This window comes from Elephas maximus, chromosome 6 (genome assembly GCF_024166365.1).
Source record: "Elephas maximus indicus isolate mEleMax1 chromosome 6, mEleMax1 primary haplotype, whole genome shotgun sequence".
In the NCBI taxonomy this organism is placed as follows: Eukaryota; Metazoa; Chordata; class Mammalia; order Proboscidea; family Elephantidae; genus Elephas; species Elephas maximus.
The window spans coordinates 72,669,560-72,687,428 of record NC_064824.1 but is presented as its reverse complement, the minus strand read 5'-3'; the positions used below and the strand labels follow the sequence as shown (position 1 = coordinate 72,687,428).

The window sequence follows — 17,869 nt, the reverse complement described above, 5'->3', positions numbered from 1 at the left end:
TTTAATGTATGTCTTTTTACTTCCTTGGTTAAATTTATTCCTCCCTATTTCATTCTTTTAAATCCTGTTGGGATTAAATGGAATTGTTTTCTTAATTTCATTTTCAGAATGCTGATTGCTGATGTATAGAAACCCAACTATTTTTTGTGTATTTACTGTGTATCCTGACACTTTGCTAAGTTTATTTATTAGCTCTGGTAGCTTTCTTGTGGATCCTTTGAGGATCATGTCCTGGAAGGCTCTTTTCATTTGCAAAAAGAGATAGTTTTACTTCTTCCTTCCCAATCTGGATATCTTTTATTTCTTTTTCTTGCCTAATTGCTCTGGCTAGAACTTCCAATACAGTATTGGATAGCAGTGGTAAGAGTGGGCATCCTTGTCTTGTTCCTTATCTTAAGTGGAAAGGTCTGAGTCTTTCTCCATTGAGTATGATGTTATTAGCTCAGGGTTTTTCATAAAAAATCCCTTTTTCAGGTTGAGGAACTTCCCTTCTATTCCTAGCTTGTTGAATGTTTTTTTTAATCATGAAGGTATTTGAATTTTGTCAAATGCCTTCTCTGCATCATTTGAGATGATTTTGTGGTTATTTCCTATGTTCTGTTAATGTGAATATCATATATTTCATTGATTGATTTTTAAATGTTGAAGCACCCTTGCACTCGTGGGATAAATCCCACTTAATCAAGGTGTGTAATATTTTAATATGCTTTTAGATTCGATTTGCTAATATTTTGTTGAGGATGTTTGCATTTATATTCTTAAGAGGTGTTGGTGTGTGGTTTTCTTGTGGCCATTATTGAACATTTTGATCAAAGATTCTATAGAAGAATCCTGATCAAAAAGGGGAAAATATGGAACAGAATTTCAAATTCTAATGGACTCCAGACTCTCTGAAGCCATGGAGGCTGGATGAACCCCTGAAACTATTATCCTTAGATAATCTTTAAACCTTAAACCAAAAATACCCCCTGAAGTCTTCTCTTCATAAAGCCAAACAGGAGTATCTGAGTCATATGGTGCTGCTATAACGGAAGTACCACAAGTAGATGGCATTAACAAAGATAAATTTATTTCCTCACAGCAAAGTAGGCTAAACGTCCAAATTCAGGGTGTCAGCTCCAGGGGAAGGTTTTTTTCCTTCTCGGTCGGCCTTCTCATCAATCTTCTCCTGGACTAGGAGCTTCTCTGCTCAGGGACCCTACTTTGCTCCCTGTACTTCTTTCTTGGTGGTATGAGGTCCCTCCTCTCTGCTCACTTCCCTTTCCTTTTTATCTCTTGAGAGATAAAAGGTGGTACCAGGCCACACCCCAGGGAAACTCCCTTTGTGTTGGATCAGGGATACGACCTGGTAAAGGTGTTACAGTCCCACCCTAGTCCTCTTTAACATAAAATTACAATCACAAAATGGAGGACAATCAAAGAATATGGGGAATCAAGGCCTAACCAAGTTGACACATATTTTGGGGGAACACAATTCAATCCATGACAAGTAGTTTAACTTAACTAGTAAAAAATGTCTGCCTTGAGCATTATGCTCTTTTAAGAACTATCTATATGGGATCAAATTGACAACAGCAACTCAAAAGATTAGATTGGAACTTTAGGGGGCAGTGAGTTTATGCTAATGGAGGAAGAACAACTCAGAAAAGGAGGGTGAGAATGGTTGCATGACTAGAAGAGTGTAATCAGTGTCACTGAATTGTACATGTAGAAACTGTTGAATTAGTGTATGTTTTGCTGTATATATTCTCAACAACATAAAAAACAAAATAAATAAAACAAAAAAAAAGAGTTGGCCTGTGTGAATAGCTGTCACGTTGACAGGGAACGGGGAAGGCATATTAGGACAGAGTATTACTAAAATGTCTAATGTATGACTTTGCTTTGTTTTTACAGATTTCTCAGCAAGACTGTTGAAAGTTTAGCCATCCAAGATGCCTGTCCCTCCCCCTCCAGCACCCCCACCACCCCCAACATTTGCACTGGTGAGTTTCCCCTCACTGTCCATTATCAATGCATAACCACCCACCTAAAGCATGTGAGATGAAACCAAAACCTGCCATATGTGTATTTGTTTTAACTGTATTTGCATTCTAGCCTAAATATGATATGGCAGGCTTTCCAAGTGCCCAGAGTAAGCCGAACCCTGAGACCTAGTGAACACGAACACCAAGGGTTCTTGTTGTCTAAGGTCTCATGTAATGCACAGTACAAGCATGGAATGTGGATTACTTAGATTTCTTCTACCGTGTCCACCAAGGGAAACATCACAGGGGTTTGCAGGAGCAGCTCTGAAACCTGTACACACTGCTTCTATTCAAATGAACTTTAACTTCTAACCTTTAACTTCTGGGCAGGACAGTCCAAGAACCCAGGTCTTGTTCTGTCTGAAAATGCATCCATTAAAATGTCCTCCAGTCTCACTTCTTTCTTTTTGTGAGCCTTTCCCTCTCTCTCCCCACTCTCTGTTTTTGACAGATATCATCCCCACTGTCACCACCACCCCCTACACACACACACGCACGCACGTACACGCGCACACACACACACTCACATCCTTCTTTAAATCTATCCTTGCATCTAGATTTCTACTTGCCAAGGAACTTCTTGACTGGACTCATCCTGGTTCCTTGATAGAACTTCCTTGGAGGGTCCAGGCAGCACCCCGGTCCTGGAAGCAGGCAGCTGCTACCTACCTCGTGATATGGAAAGGCTCCAAGACACTTGATTACAAAGGCCTCCTCCAGCCTTCCGTGCTGAGGAGCCTCACAAAGTGATGGTCCTTTCATTTTTCATTTGGGAAACCTGAGGCCCAGAGAAGGCAAGTCTTTTGCCCAAGGCTTTCATGGGACACACTTATAGCCCATCTGAGCTTGGAACCTAGATGGGAAGAACAGACCATTAATTAACTCAGTGCTATTCAAAGTGTGGTTCTTGAATTGCTTGTTAGAGTTCCTAAAGAAATAATATAGAAATTGAGTTTGCGTTTAGAATCGTTTGTAGCAATTTGACAGTAATTTTATGTTTTTTCTAATAATATGGTATTTTGCATGTCTTTTTTAATACAGATTCATTTTTCTAATGATTCACTGTTATTTTGCAAAAGCACCAATCTTTGATGGATTGGAAAAATTTTTTAAAGTATTGGTCCTTCACATAAATGGTTTGAGAGGCCCTGATCTGGCTAACATAGCCAGATTAGTTCATCTGTATTTCCCCAAAAGCGTGAAATGTATACCACTGCTGAGTGGCCCATGGATTAATATCTTTTTAATTTTAATATTCATGTATTTATTTTAATGTGTGCTCTAAAAATTGTAACCAACGCATCTAACCCCGGATTTAAGAGTTAAAAGAAAATATTCGATGAAAAATAGGATAATAAATAATATAGTGAATTGATTTAATGAAAATATTACATAAATACACAGGTGGCATGAGAAGATGGCAGAAATCGTAAAGGCCGTTCCAAAATGATTGATGCTTGGGAAACGCTGGTTTATCCTGTTAACTCATTTCTATCCATTACTACGTAACAAAAGCAAGATCCTGGGGAAGTCAGAAAGATAAGAAAAGGGAAAGGGGGGCCTGGTGCACATCACAAGACACTTTCCTAGTGGAACAGTACAATTAAGCGCCCTGGGCTTGAGAGAAGTTAGCATCCAAGGAGGTCAGGTGTCAGAATTAATTTTGAGGCAGAACACGAGGCCACTGAAGGTTGCTGACCCCAAACTGGTAGAATTTCCAGTTTGGACATGTCACTTAACCTCTTTGGACCTCAGGTTTTTTCTTCCTTAGATGAAGACAATAGGTAATTTTAAAAGCTCCTTCCAAACTCTAATAAAAGATGATTCCATTAGCAAAAGTAAAGTATAAATGCAAGGAGAATTTCTGGAACGATAGCCAAGAAGCTCTTAACAAAGTTGCTTCAGGGCAGTGGTGGGGACTAGTGGGGAAGGGGCATTTTGTATCCCACAGTTAACACTTCTGTCAGGTTATGGGGAAGGCTCTGGAATCAGACTGCCACCATTTGAATCCCAGTTCTCTTCTTCCTAACTGGGTAACGTAAGGCAAATGGTTTCATCTGCCTGTGCCTAGGTTTCCTTGTCTGTAAAATGGAGATAATAGCTGTAGGATTGATAAGGAGTAAATGAATTAATACACATGTTGTAGGGTAAAAACATCACAAAGTTGAGTAAAGCGAAAAGAAAGTTTTATTCAGCATATATTCAAAAAGGCAAAAGTGGGAAGTGGACAAGCATGCTGCCAGAGCCATGTCTGCCCGAGTCCAAGGAACGCTAGGGTCATCAGTATATATTAACACTACAAATGGGCAAAACCACTGAAAGCTTCACCTTTTCACAGATTGGCTAGAAACTCTGATCCTACATTTTGAATTGTCTTTCTCAACAATCATTGGTATAGGTTTCAGTAACAACAGTCAGGAGGGTCTTCACTGGTCCAACAAATCTTACTATTCAGTAAATGCCAGTAGAAAAAGATAAGAGTGGAAAGTATGTGGGTCTTTAGTGCTGTGTTTTATTAGTTTGTGTGAAACATTCCCTAGAAGATGTTTTCCAAGATTGTCCTAGCTAATGTCCTTATACTTCAGGGCCCAGTTGATGTGTCCTTGTGAGACCTCGTAAGTCCAGCTCCAGCTGGGTCAGATTCCAGGACAGGGAATAATGGCTTCAATATTATCTCCCAAATCATACATAAAGTGCTAAAAACAGTGCCTGGCCCATAGTAAGAGCTGTATAAATGTTAACTGTTACTACCATTAGATTATATAATACTTTATAATTTATTTCAAGTCCCTTCTAGATTAACACACAGTAATTATTTTTAGCCTACTTCAGAGTTTTTCTTAGCTCTCACTCTGATAATAAATAGTTGTGTAGGGTATCAAGCTATAAGCTTCCCCAGGTTTACCTCCCATGGCCATCACTGGCATATCTGAAATCTGATCACTTCCAGAAGGGCTGGGGCTAGGCTAGAAAGACTCAGAACTGCTGGACAGACCTTTAGGTTTGCGGCATCCAGAGGCTCTTTGGGTAAGACCAGCAGTTTCTAAGAGTGACAGACACTGGCAAATACTTCCTAGTCTGGATGTGGGCTCTTGTCGTCTGCACTCTCTAAAGTAACCCTGAAGAAACGAGATGGCCATTTCATATTAAAGAATTTTCCCAGGAATTCTGGATATATAAAAAATACCCAAACATTTTAAGGCAGTGCCTTTGTCTACTTCGTAGCCTTCTGTGAGCTAAGCTTTCAAAGGATTAAACATAAACATCTTAGGCCAAAGGGGCATGAGAGAACTTTATCAGGTAATAGAAAATGTTCTGTATTTGTTCTCTTGATTGTGGTGCTGGTCATACAACTGTATGTTTGTCAACACTCATAGAACTGTACGCTAAGAGGATGATTTCAGTGCGTGTGATGATACCTCAATAAACCTGACTTAAATTTAAAAAAGAAAAACAACTTTGGCAATATAGACAGAGGAATTGTTTTCTAAAACTTTAAGTGGATTTTTTTAAAGATACTTACAGCTGACCTTTTGCTAGAGATGACTTTCCCCTTGCACCAGGTGAGTTCTAACAAAGAGGAAAGGGAAGCAGTTCTTCAGGACCCTCCCAGACTTAAAATTCGCTTCTCGTTTGTAGCCATCCAGCCCTGGCTCTGTTGATTACAGCCAGATTGTGGTCTGAATTTTCAGAGACGTTTATCAGGCACTGACTCTTCCTGCATTAAGAATGAATGTAATTTATTGCTGCATCTGCTCCCAAACGTCTAGGTCTTAAAAAGAATTACATCGAGTCTAAAACTTGTGGGGAATTTACAACCTATTGCCAAGAACCTTAATAACAAGCTTCCAGTGCTCTAGCTGCCCCAGCTGATTGTTGTAGTACATGGTTTTACTCCAAGAGATGAATGTGAGTTTGCATGGTTTCTTTTCAGGCCAATACAGAAAAGCCTACCTTGAATAAGACAGAGCAGGCTGGGAGAAATGCTCTGCTCTCAGACATCAGCAAAGGGAAGAAACTAAAGAAGACAGTCACCAATGACAGAAGTGCACCAATTTTGGACAGTAAGTGAAAAAGTTATTTTCCATGAAGATAAATGGTTTATGGCTTAACAATCACCCTGCCCCTCTGAAAAAAAAAAAAATTTTTTTTTTTTTTTGTTAACAACAGCTGCAGAGCTAGCAGAATCAGGGACTGTGTCACTCATTGTAGGCCAGAGCTCTGGCTTGGGTTCCCCGCTAAAGCTGCAGGAAGCCAGTATAATAATTCTTTGTCCAACACACACACAGCAGCCATTCTCTAAGTTGCTCACAACACTTTCTAAAATTTAACCCATGGCTCGTTGTACTGCACATCAGGAGGTAGCATGAAATATGGAATGGGCCTAGCCTTGGAATCAACAGATATGGGTTCAAGTCCTGGAACATCCATCACTTACCATCTTCAAGCCTTATTGCCTTCATTTGTAAAATGGAGATAATAATACCCATTCTAGTAACCTCACAAGCTTGTTGTTGTTGTTTTAGTGACCTCACAAGCTTGTTGTGAGCATCAAATGAGGTAATGCCTATGAAAATTTGTAGTCTGGAATGTGTAATTCAAGGTATGTAAGATATGATTATTAAGAGTTTGGAGAGAGAGGAAATGAGACTACATGTTTGTTTATTCATCCAAATACTGTCAAGTAAGGTAGGACATGTATAAATGGACAAGTATCCACAACACAGGGCTACTTATTAACATTTACACAGAATGAAAACATCTCCATGACTAGACTCTAGTGGTAATTAATCACTGGGCCTTGAGACTGTCCTCACATTACTAGACCTTTCCCCTGCCCGCCAGATGTCCCCAGAATTCATCCTAGATCACAGATCTCATTTGGACTCAATAGGAAATAGACTGACCTTCCAAAACCACCAGAGGGCATTTTGTGGGCAAATGAATACTGAAATAAATATGCAGGGTTTTAGCAAAGGTGGAAGAGTTAGAAGTGCTTAGGGGGAATTTATGGGAGAAATACCTAGCAGATAGAGAATGAAGAAGGACCAGTGTTAGGTGGGAACACTGGCGTGGGAGAAAAATAGAAAAGAGGAAGGCCAAGATAAAGGCCTTTGAACCAGCCTTTTGAACTGGTTACTCTGTAACCAGCAAGGTGGTGCAAAGGAGAATGTACCATCCATTGAAAAGGAATATGAGGTTTTGACCTTTGACTTGAAAGAAACTGACCTCTACGTCAAATGCCCACAAAACTGATTGGTTATTGTATAAACGCTTAGTCCTCCTGATCAGTGGCACAAGACTCACTCACTCACTGGGGAGCCCAGCAGAGTCACTTGTATCTGGGGAGGCTTTGTCCAACAGCTGTCTGAATCATGGTTCCCTGAATAGGGCCAGGGGCTCCACAAACTGCCAACCTCTAGGACAGAGGCTGGAGGTTCTCTCCACCAAGAAAGCGAGCCTGGGGCTCTGGAGAGGAAGGCGTGAAATCCCCACTAATGTGGAAAGAGATGGACAGTCTGGGGCCCATTCCTGAATCCACTAGTGGAAACTCTCTCTACTTTTTAAGATCCCATATCCGTCCATTAAATGGGAACAGTACTAGGTCGTCTCCTTTCCCGCATTTCAAGGATGTTTAAGGATGCACTTTGCTTGGTGGAATCAAGATGCAACCGAACGCATGTCCTTGTTGTCCATGCACTTAATTGGGTATTTACACTGCTGCCAAGGAGCCCTGCTGGCGCAACGGCTAAGTGCTCAGCTGCTAACTGAAAGGTTGGCACTTCGAACTCACCCTGTGGCTCCATAGGAGAAAGACCTGGCACTCTGCTTCTGTAAAGATTACAGCCAAGAAAACCCTATGCGACAGTTCTGTTCTGTCACAGGGGGTAAGTATGCGTTGAAAGTCAGCTTGAAGGCACCCAACAACATACTGTCACAAGCTCTTTGCAAAGCCCATCCATGTTTGCAGGTGAAACCTCCCTGGTCTCTACATTAAATTGATGACCATGGTTATGTATGATGGCTCTTGAATTTAGCCCTATCCTGCAGTTTAATTACTGCCTAAGTTACCTGGCCCCAGTTAACTATCCTCTACTTCAGCTTCTCTATCTGGAAGATGGACAGATGTTCTGGGTAAAGAACTAATTAACAGATGACCTCTGAGAGTGTATTGATCTCTTTGAATTTGTAATACCATGCAAATGTGTCCTATTATCAATGCAGTATTCCAAAGTATATCATTAAAAAAAAAAAAGTTAATGAATAATGTATGAATGATAAGGACATTATTAATAGTATTGGTAGTAATTAAAATTAGTAAAAATTTTAAATTTTATATAGAAGCAGGTTTGTGTTATACTTACAGAAATTGTTATTCCAATTTGATTTATCCTGTTAGGTGAAGTCATTCTCATCTGTTCATAATCAGATTATTTTTTCTATCCTCAAAGCTCCCATAAGCATCCCAGAAAGCTCCATACCTAGAAAAGATACAGCTAGCGCTAACACATGCTTATGATAAATCTAATCAAAAAAGAAAACACAAACAAATAAAATTAGATCTTAGAAGCAGATAAAATAGAGACTCAAGGGAAATTTTCTAAAATTAAGGGTACTGCTATGAAGTTGGAACCCTCGTGGTGCAGTGGGTAAGAACTCGACTGCTCACCAAAAGATCAACAGTTCAAATCCACCAGCTGCTCCTTGGAAACCACGTGGGGAGGGGGGCAGTTCTACTCCGCCCTATAGGATCGCTGAGTCGGAATCGACTCAAGGGCAATGGGTTACTATCAAGTTAGGCACGGTGGTAGTTCAGCGATAGGAGTTCTCACCTTCCATGCAGGAGATCCAGGTTTGGTTCCTGGTCAGTGTACCTTATTTGCAGCTACTACCTATCAGTGAGTAGAGGTTTGTGTGTTGCTATGATGTTGAAAAGTTTCAGTGGTGCTTCCAGACTAAGACAGACTAGGAAGAAAGGCCTGACAGTATACTTCCAAAAACCAGCTAGTGAAGACCCCATGGTCTTCACAACAGTCCGATACACATCCAGTTATGGATATGGCACAGGACCAGGCAGCATTTTCGTTGAGTCGGGCAGACTTGACAGTAGCTAACAACAAGAAGTAGGAAGTTATATGCTAATACATTTAAAATCTTGACGAAATTACTTTTCTAAGAAAAATATAAATTTACCAAAATTCACTTAGGAAGCTTCAGTGATCAAGGAAATAGTTGAAAGCTTTATCAAATTATTTTCTCTCCAAAGAACTTTGGAGCCATATGAGTTTACGAAACAGCTAATTCAAATGCTATGTAAATAGTTCCCAAACATAGCAGAGATGGAAAGCTGTCTGATAGGCGTAATGAACCTGACGTGATCCTACTATCAAAACATGTCAGAGACAGCACACACAAAAAGAAAGCTATAGATCAGTGGCTCTCAATCGAGGGTGATTTTGCCCTCCAGGAGATATGTCTGGAGACATTTTTAGTTGTCACAACTTGGGGAGGGTGCTACTGACATCTAGTGGGTAGAGACCAGGGATGCTCTAAACAGTCTAACACGTAGCACAGTCCTCCAAACAAAGAATAACCTGACCCAAAATATCAGTAGTGCCAAGTTAAGAAACCCTACTATAGATCATTTATGATCATAAATGAGAGGATACTAAATAAAATACAAAAAAAAAAAAAACTCTTAGTCCAATAGTATACTAAAAGAATAATTCACCAAGACCAGGGTTTATCCCCTTTTTAACATTAGAAAGTCTATTAATCCATCACATCAAATACGAAAAGCCACGTAATCATCTCATTAGATCCCCAGTGGGTACTTGGTGTTCAACACCATCAGAGAGTCTCAAAAACCTAAAATAGAAGGGTACTTCCTGATTGTGAATAAACAACAACCGACAGCAAAATTATTTCAAGCCAGTAGTCAATATTTAACTTTGAAACATTAGAGGCATTCTCATTAAAATTAGAACAAAACATGGTTGCCTTTAGCAACATTAATAATTGACATTGTTATAGAAGTTCAGCCAGCATAGTAATTACCTGCTTAGATAAAACAGAAATAAAATAAGAAACACAACTACTAGAAAAGAGGAGAAAAACCTTCATTATTTGCAGACCATGTGTGTACTAGAAAATCCAAGGTAATAAATTTTTTAGAAATTTTAATTTAGATAATCCAGCAAGTGGCTTATGTATTAGATATCAAACTAAATTTCCTGATGCCAATAATAACTACTTAGAAAAAATAGTAGGAAAAACATCCCTTTCACGATGTCAGCAAAAATTTGTTAGAAGTAACCCTAACAAGACTTATAAAAAGTACAAAACTTTACTGAAAAATACAGAAGACATAAGTAAATAGGAAAACACACCACATTCCCAAACATGAAGTCCAAATATCATACAGGTGTCAGTTCTCCCAGATTAACCTGCAGATTTCATGTAATACTTATCAAAGACTCAAAAGAACTTTTGGGGGTGGGGTGGAGTATTCTTTAAACAGCATTTAACCTCATAAATACAGACACACACACATAAATTGTTAAAGGATCATTTTTAAAAGACTATAATTATAACTGTCATACAGATATAAAATGTTCATGTGCCAAAGTGAGACAGCCCCCACAGTGCTGTATTAAAAATCCTATTTTCTTTGCTTGGCTTCCTCCCCTGCAGCTTTGCGTTTGAATCCTGCTTTTATGTAAATGCCGCTGCGCCTGTTTGGTGTGACTAAGAACGTTGCTGATGTAACTTGTAGACACTCCCTACTTGTAAAGCCCCAAAAGTAACCTGCCTGCCCGCCCTTGGGGAGCAATCTTGGCAGCAGCAGCTCTGACGGACTCTTTTTCCATATACAATGAAATAAAGGTGCCTTTCCTATTCTCCCCGCTCGGACTCTTCAGTAGGAGTCATTAATTAATGAGGGAACCATTAACAAAAGATTTTATTTAACTCATTAATTAATGTGGGAACCATTCAGATGTTACAATCAACTCAAAGGAGAATTTGAAGTACCAGACCTGTAAAGGCAGAGAGGTGCAAACAGGTCAGTGATCAGTGCATTGTACTGGGCACAACTAAAGATCATTTACATTATTACCAATTTTCTTCAACTTAGGGAGTTGTAAAGTAGTTCAAAGACGATGAAAGGCAGAAATAACCCCAACGGCTAGAAAAAATATTTAGTAATCTTTTCCTTTTCCTCCTCCTCCTGTTTTGTTTGTCCATCTAAAAATCTTTCACAATTTTCCCTGACAAAATAAATGCAGAATAAAAAAAAAAACTTTGAACCATGTCAAATTGCAAAGAATTTTTAAAATATTAAAGCCCAGTGTTGACAGGATACTAAAAATAATCATTTTCATATACTTTTTTTTTATATTTTACTGTGTTTAAGATGAGAGTTTACACGGCAAATTAGTTCCCATTTAACAATGTCTACATGGATTATTTGTTGATATTGTTGACATTTTTTCATTTTCATATACTTCTGATGGGAACCTTTCTGGAGGGCATTTTTGTATTATGTATCAAGAACCTGAAAAATAGACTCAGTAATTCTACTCCTAAAGAGATAATCAGAGGTACAAATAAAGATTTCATACAGGTGTTATGATATTTAAAAAAAAATGAAATCAATGTGAAAGACCATCAGATAAGTTGATGATGAAATAAATTATAGTATATCCATGTTCTTTAAAATATAATGCAATCATTTAAACTCATGTTTTCAAAGACTATTTTAATGACATAAGAAATGCTGACAATAAAGCATTAAGTGAAAGATCAGGCTAAAAACTGTTTATTGAATTTGGTCTTAATTTTAAGGAAGAAATACACGTATGAAAAAAATACTGTTGTTGTTGTTAGGTGCCATCCAGTCAGTTTCAACTCATAGCAACTCTGTGTATAATAGAAGAAAACAATGCCTGATGCTGCACCATCCTCACAATACTTACTATGCTTGAGCCCATGGTAGCAGCTACTGTGTCAATCCATGTCAATTCAAAGAATGACATTCATTCTTTGAAGATCCCTTTATTTGTCATATCTTAGTTGGAATGTAGAACAAACAGATATTAACCCATATGGCAGCTAGTGGACATGGGGACAAGTCACCGTCTATTACTGTTTATTCCACTACTACATCTGTGGCTGCCCTGGAGTAGAGAAAGCCCTTCCCTTTCTGACTGGGGTAGGGTGAGCCCTTAAAACCCTGCATTTTAATGAAGAAATCCCAGTTGTCTACTCTAGGCCCCGGTTCAGCCAGCCCCCAGTTTTATAGTTATTGTTTAACTGGGCTAGACTGGTGAAGCATACTTGTAGGTGTTTGCATACATGTAAAAAGAGTATGGTTTCTTCCAATTGCAGAACCTAAAGGAGCTGGTGCTGGTGGCTTTGGTGGAGGAGGTGGCGGCAGTGGTGGAGGTGGTGGAAGTTTTGGAGGGGGCGGACCACCCAGTTTGGGAGGACTGTTCCAGGCTGGAATGCCCAAGCTGAGATCCACGGCCAACAGAGATAATGGTAACAAGAGTTTCCTTCTCTTGTAGTTACTGAAGATGGGCAGAGTTTGGTAGTTTGGAGGCGTGGCATACCCTCTAAGGCATTACATCCTTTCAAACATTTTAGATTGTTTTAAACGTTAACGTTATTTTATAAGAGAGACTCTATTTAGCATCGTTCTTCTTTTTTTTTTTTTAGCAACTCCATAGAGCTGTTAGGTATTTGCCCAGTGTCCCTGGGTAACCTGTACCTTTTTGAACTTTTCTAAAGGCTGAGCTAGAGTGGGAAGAAAAGGAAGAAGCAAAAGGAACTTGCTACCCCTGGAAACTCTCTCTGGTGGCCTGGCAAATTCATCTGTCATTGTGAGGTAGCCTGATCCAGCTGTCTGTTGTTGTTAGGTGCCGTTGAGTTGATTCTGACTCATAGCAACCCTATGTACAACAGAACTAAACACTGCCCAGTCCTGTGCCATCCTCACAGCCATTGTTATGTTTGAGCCCATTGTTGCAGCCACTGTGTCAGTCCAAGTGGCTGAGGATCTTTGTCTTTTTCGCTGACCTTCCGCTTTACCAAGCATGACGTCCTTCTCTAGGGACTGGTCCCTCCTGATAATATGCCTGAAGTACGAAAGAAGTCTCACCATCTTTGCTTCTAAGGAGCATTATGGCTAGTATACTCAATACTTAGGAACCACTTCCCAAAAACACTGTGCAGTACTTTATATGGAATATAATTACAAATCCCACTAAATCTAAAATGGTGTCTTGTATGACAGACATTTGGTATTTCATTGCCAGTGATTCTAAGTATTCTTTGCAGGGAGCCATGGAAATGAGTCCTATAAGCTTGTCCATGAACCTAATGGCAGAGAGAAAAGTTGAGCCTCGTCATGGCTACATACAAAACTTAAATGCAGGAGCTCTCTCCTGAATACTACATTAGCTCAGGAAATTTTACCGTAAAACTAGTTGTTGTTTTTTAGTGTTTATTGTAGTTAGAGGAATTTTATGTCTAATTATATTACCAGCAAAATCTTTTAAAATGTCGACTGGGAAGGTATGAAATGCTCACACTCATGTGAAGATAAGGTCACTGAATCGTCAGGCTAGCTGACTGTTTTAGCACTGTGGGGTCAAAATCTAGAGAGAGACCCAATAATAAAAAAGATTTTTGCCAGACCTGCATTTAAATTTAAATGTATTTATTTAAAACCTACCAAAAGGATTTGAGGCAGCTTACAAATGCATACATCCAGTAGTTTAACAATAAGTGAAAAAATTACGGTAAAAGAAAAATAGAAGTAAAATATCAAAACAAAGATGGAATTTAAGTTAGAGCACAAATGGTGTGCCAGATCTCGTACAGTTGTTAGGTGGATAGTAACTGCAGCTTTAATCTGAACTTTTTTGTTGCCAAAGCTAAGAGGAAGATAAAACTTGTCACAAGCTGGTGACAGAGGAACATATCACATACTCAAAGAAAGCACAGCCTTTTCCAATACTAAAGTCTAAATAAAAAATTAGAGTCCATGTTACTCCACTGTGTAAAATTCCTCCAAACACTCTCACTGTACCTGGAATGAAATCTGAACTTTCTGGCTTACAGGGAAGCTGTTGATGACTCAGCCCTTGCGGCCCACTCAGGCTGCGTTCGATAGGCATCTCCTTCACGTGCACTATGCCCCAGGCACACAGGCCTCCAGTTTTTGAACTTGAAAGAGCATTCCCACCTCAGACAGAGCCTTTGCACCTGCAGGCTCTGTCTGAAGCACCTTTCTTCTTCCTCTTTCTATGACTGGCTGTTTTTCGTCATACTTCAGCTCAAATGTCACATCCTTAGAAGTGTCATCACCAACCACTCTGTCCTGGCCTCTAGGCACTTTTCATCTCATCACCTTATTTTAGTTTCCTTTTAGTACTTAGAGCTGTCAGAAAATACTTGTTTACTGGCTTATTGTTTACCTCCCCCATGAGAATGGCAACTACAGGAGAACAGGATTGTTTCTGTTGTGTTTTCTCATCTGTCTCAAGTGGCTAGAATAATGGCAGTACATAGCAGGTGCTCAATAAATATTTGGTGCATTAATTAGCTAATGGTTCAAGTGGTAGACAAATTTTAAGGCTAACCATTTTTTGAAAGTTAATTTGGGTTCCAAGAGATTCTGGGGTGGTAGTTTGAATTTTTCCGTATCTTTGGTTTCCCCTTTAGTTTCTCCCTTTGTTAAACCAAATCAGTTTAATATGAATTACCTAATAGGATTGTTCTATCTTCCACTGGAAACCCTCATGGCATAGTAGTTAAGAGTTCGGCTGCTTACCAAAAGATCGGTGGTTCAGATCCACCAGGCACTCCTTGGAAACCCTTATGGGGCAGAGTTCTACTCTGTCCTATAGGGTCACTATGAGTCAGAGTCGACTCGACTGCACTGGGTTTTATCTTCCAGTATTGAAGTGGAAGTTGACTGTCATGGATTGAATTGTGCGCCCCCCCACCCCCCACAAATGTCTGTACCAATTTAGCTGGGCCATGATTCCCAGTACTGTGTGGTTGTCCTCCATTTTGTGATTGTAATTTTTTGTTAAAGAGGATTAGGGTGGGATTTTAACACCCTTACTAAGGTCACACCCTGATCCAATGTAAAGGGAGTTTCTCTAGGGTGTGGCCTGCACCACCTTTTATCTTATAAGAGATAAAAGGAAAGGGAAGTGATTAGAGAAGGGGGACCTCATACCAGCAAGAAAGCAGTGCTGGGACCAGAGCATGTCCTTTGGAACTGGGGTCCCTGTGTGGAGAAGCTCCTAGTCCGGGGGAAAGATTGATGAGAAGGCTGACAGAGAGAAAGCCTTCCCCTGGAGCCGACGCCCTGAATTTGGACTTTGAGCCTACTTTCCTGTGAAGAAATAAATTTATCTTTTTTAAAACCATCTACTTGTGGTATTTCTGTTATAGCAGCACTAGATGACTAAGATGCTGACTCAGGAGGACAAAAAATTGTATAGTTGCCTACTTCTTTGCACATTAATATAGTCCACTGGTTTCAACTCTTTCCTTTCTTATTTCTTTCTTATTGAAATCCTAACTCTTCTATTATATTTGTCCATATATATTTTTTTCTTGGAATAGGAAACCCTTGCATATGAAGCTTTATATTGGGATAGCTAATTTTTATACCAAAGAAGAGTGAATTATTTTTCAAACCTGAGAAGTACAGAGAACAGGAGGTTGGGGGAGGGGAGTGGTGGTAAACATTACCAGAAATTCCATGTACCAGCACCATCCTGTTCCTGGTTCTTGTCCATATGTAATGCTAAGAGATTGCTCCAAAATCCTCTTGAAAGCTCGTGGGTTGTAGAGCCTGGGTCTGGAAGACTGCCAGAGAGCTTATGGACCATTCCTCTACCGCCAGCGAGGACTACACATAGCCTAATTTCTATAAATAGTTACCTATATTTTATAGCATTCTTAAGAAAAGACTTCCAGTAGTTGGGAGTATACTCTAGTACTCTTGATTTCCTTTAGTGTTCCTAATTTCTAACTGATCTTTCTTCCCCTATTCTTCAGATTCCGGAGGAAGCCGACCACCAGTTTTGCCACCAGGAGGAAGAGCCACATCTTCCAAACCTTTTTCACCCCCAAGTGGCCCAGGGAGGTTTCCAGTTCCTTCTCCAGGCCACAGAAGTGGTCCCCCAGAGCCTCAGAGGAACCGTATGCCTCCTCTAAGGCCTGACGTGGGCGCAAAGCCCGATAGTGTTCCCCCTCCAGTACCTAATACACCAAGACCCATACAATCAAGTCTGCACAACCGTGGCTCCCCACCAGTGCCTGGGGCACTCAGGCAGCCCAGTCCTGGGCCTGCTCCACCCCCTTTCCCTGGAAACCGAGGTGCTGCCTTTGGAGGAGGCTCCTTTCGCCAGACACCCCCAGGCTCCTCCTCACCGTTCTCCAACAGGCCTCCCCTTCCCCCAACCCCAAGCAGGGCCTTGGATGACAAGCCCCCTCCTCCTCCTCCTCCAGTGGGCAGCAGGCCCTCCCTCCACAGAGAAGCTGGCCCACCTCCTCCCCCTCAGAACAACAAGCCTCCAGTGCCTTCCACCCCACGGCCTTCCTCCTCCTCACAGGCTACACCTCCTCCACCACCACCCAACAGGCCCGGCCCTCCTCCCCTGCCTCCGGGTGCCGGTAGCAACGATGAAATCCCAAGACTTCCACAGCGGAATTTGTCACTCTCTTCGTCAACACCACTTTTACCTTCACCGGGACGTTCTGGCCCTCTTCCTCCCCCACCTAGTGAGAGACCCCCTCCTCCAGTGAGGGACCCACCAGGCAGATCAGGTACGGCAAGACACGGGTGAGTTGTCTCCCTAAAAGCTAATCTACCAAATGTCACTAATAACCATATAAGTGAGTAGACTCAAACAAAAACATAAGTACACACTCAGAATGCTTTATGCTTCTGAGTGACACTTAACATGTGTAATTTCATCTTGACCCCATGTAAACCTCTGAGGAAAGTGGGACCAATATTTCTGTCCATGTTTTAGAGATGAGGAGACTGCGTAACCAATACAGTTAATTGGTCACAAGCTAGTTAATAAAGAAGAAGCTAGAACTTTGATCTTCCATCTCTGCAGTATATTCCTCACTCTACTACCCTCCCTTCCTAAAGTGAATTTCAGCTATCTTAACTGAGGAAATATATTTCCCTATCCCTCGGGAGAGCTTCATTATTCAAGGAGAACGGCAGTTTTTTAAGAGCTGATGAACTTCTCTTGTACTTCTCTCTTCATCTGTCAAGCTTTGAGACTACTTCTCTACTCATGAAGAACAAATATTAAAAAGAGTTCATTTTGCTGTTTGTTAATATCTCTGGCACAGAGACCCCTTGGAGAATCAAATAAAGATAGAGGCCTTCTCTTCATAAAGAAAATCTCATAAGCATAAAGACAAAATTTGCATGCTATTTTAAGGATTGAAGGGGCTACTGAAGCCCATCTGTGTCCCACCCCCAGTATCGAGAAACCTTCATCTAAGGGAAGAACTCTCAGAACGTGAAATATAAGGACTCTCTAGAATTTGCATGCTCTGTCCTGTCTGTGGCAGACAATCATAATAGGCACCTTTAGTAGAATGCACAGACTGACTTAAAAAATAGTGGTTATTGAAGGATTGAGCAGAACCATCCACTTTTCTTATTTTACCTTAAGAATACAAGATGTCTGCAAATGAGGTGTTTTTTTCTTTAGGAGAATTTAACTTGCCTTTGACCCTGTGACCTCAGGATCCTAATTGACACCATTGGCTTTAAAGGCCAGGGATGCCTG

General features: G+C 40.4%; 1 protein-coding gene across 9 annotated transcripts in view; it reads left to right on the top strand.

The window, feature by feature from the left end:
* Positions 1-17,869, top strand: part of WIPF1 (WAS/WASL interacting protein family member 1) — a 142,857-nt gene that overhangs the window by 112,064 nt on the left and 12,924 nt on the right. For all 9 annotated transcript variants that reach the window (XM_049887483.1, XM_049887484.1, XM_049887487.1 and 6 more), the window contains 4 exons: positions 1,897-1,985; positions 5,962-6,091; positions 12,417-12,569; positions 16,110-16,880. In XM_049887483.1, the coding sequence (XP_049743440.1) occupies positions 1,935-1,985; positions 5,962-6,091; positions 12,417-12,569; positions 16,110-16,880 (1,105 nt within the window). In that variant the 5' untranslated portion in view covers positions 1,897-1,934. The remainder of the gene's footprint in view (positions 1-1,896; positions 1,986-5,961; positions 6,092-12,416; positions 12,570-16,109; positions 16,881-17,869) is intronic.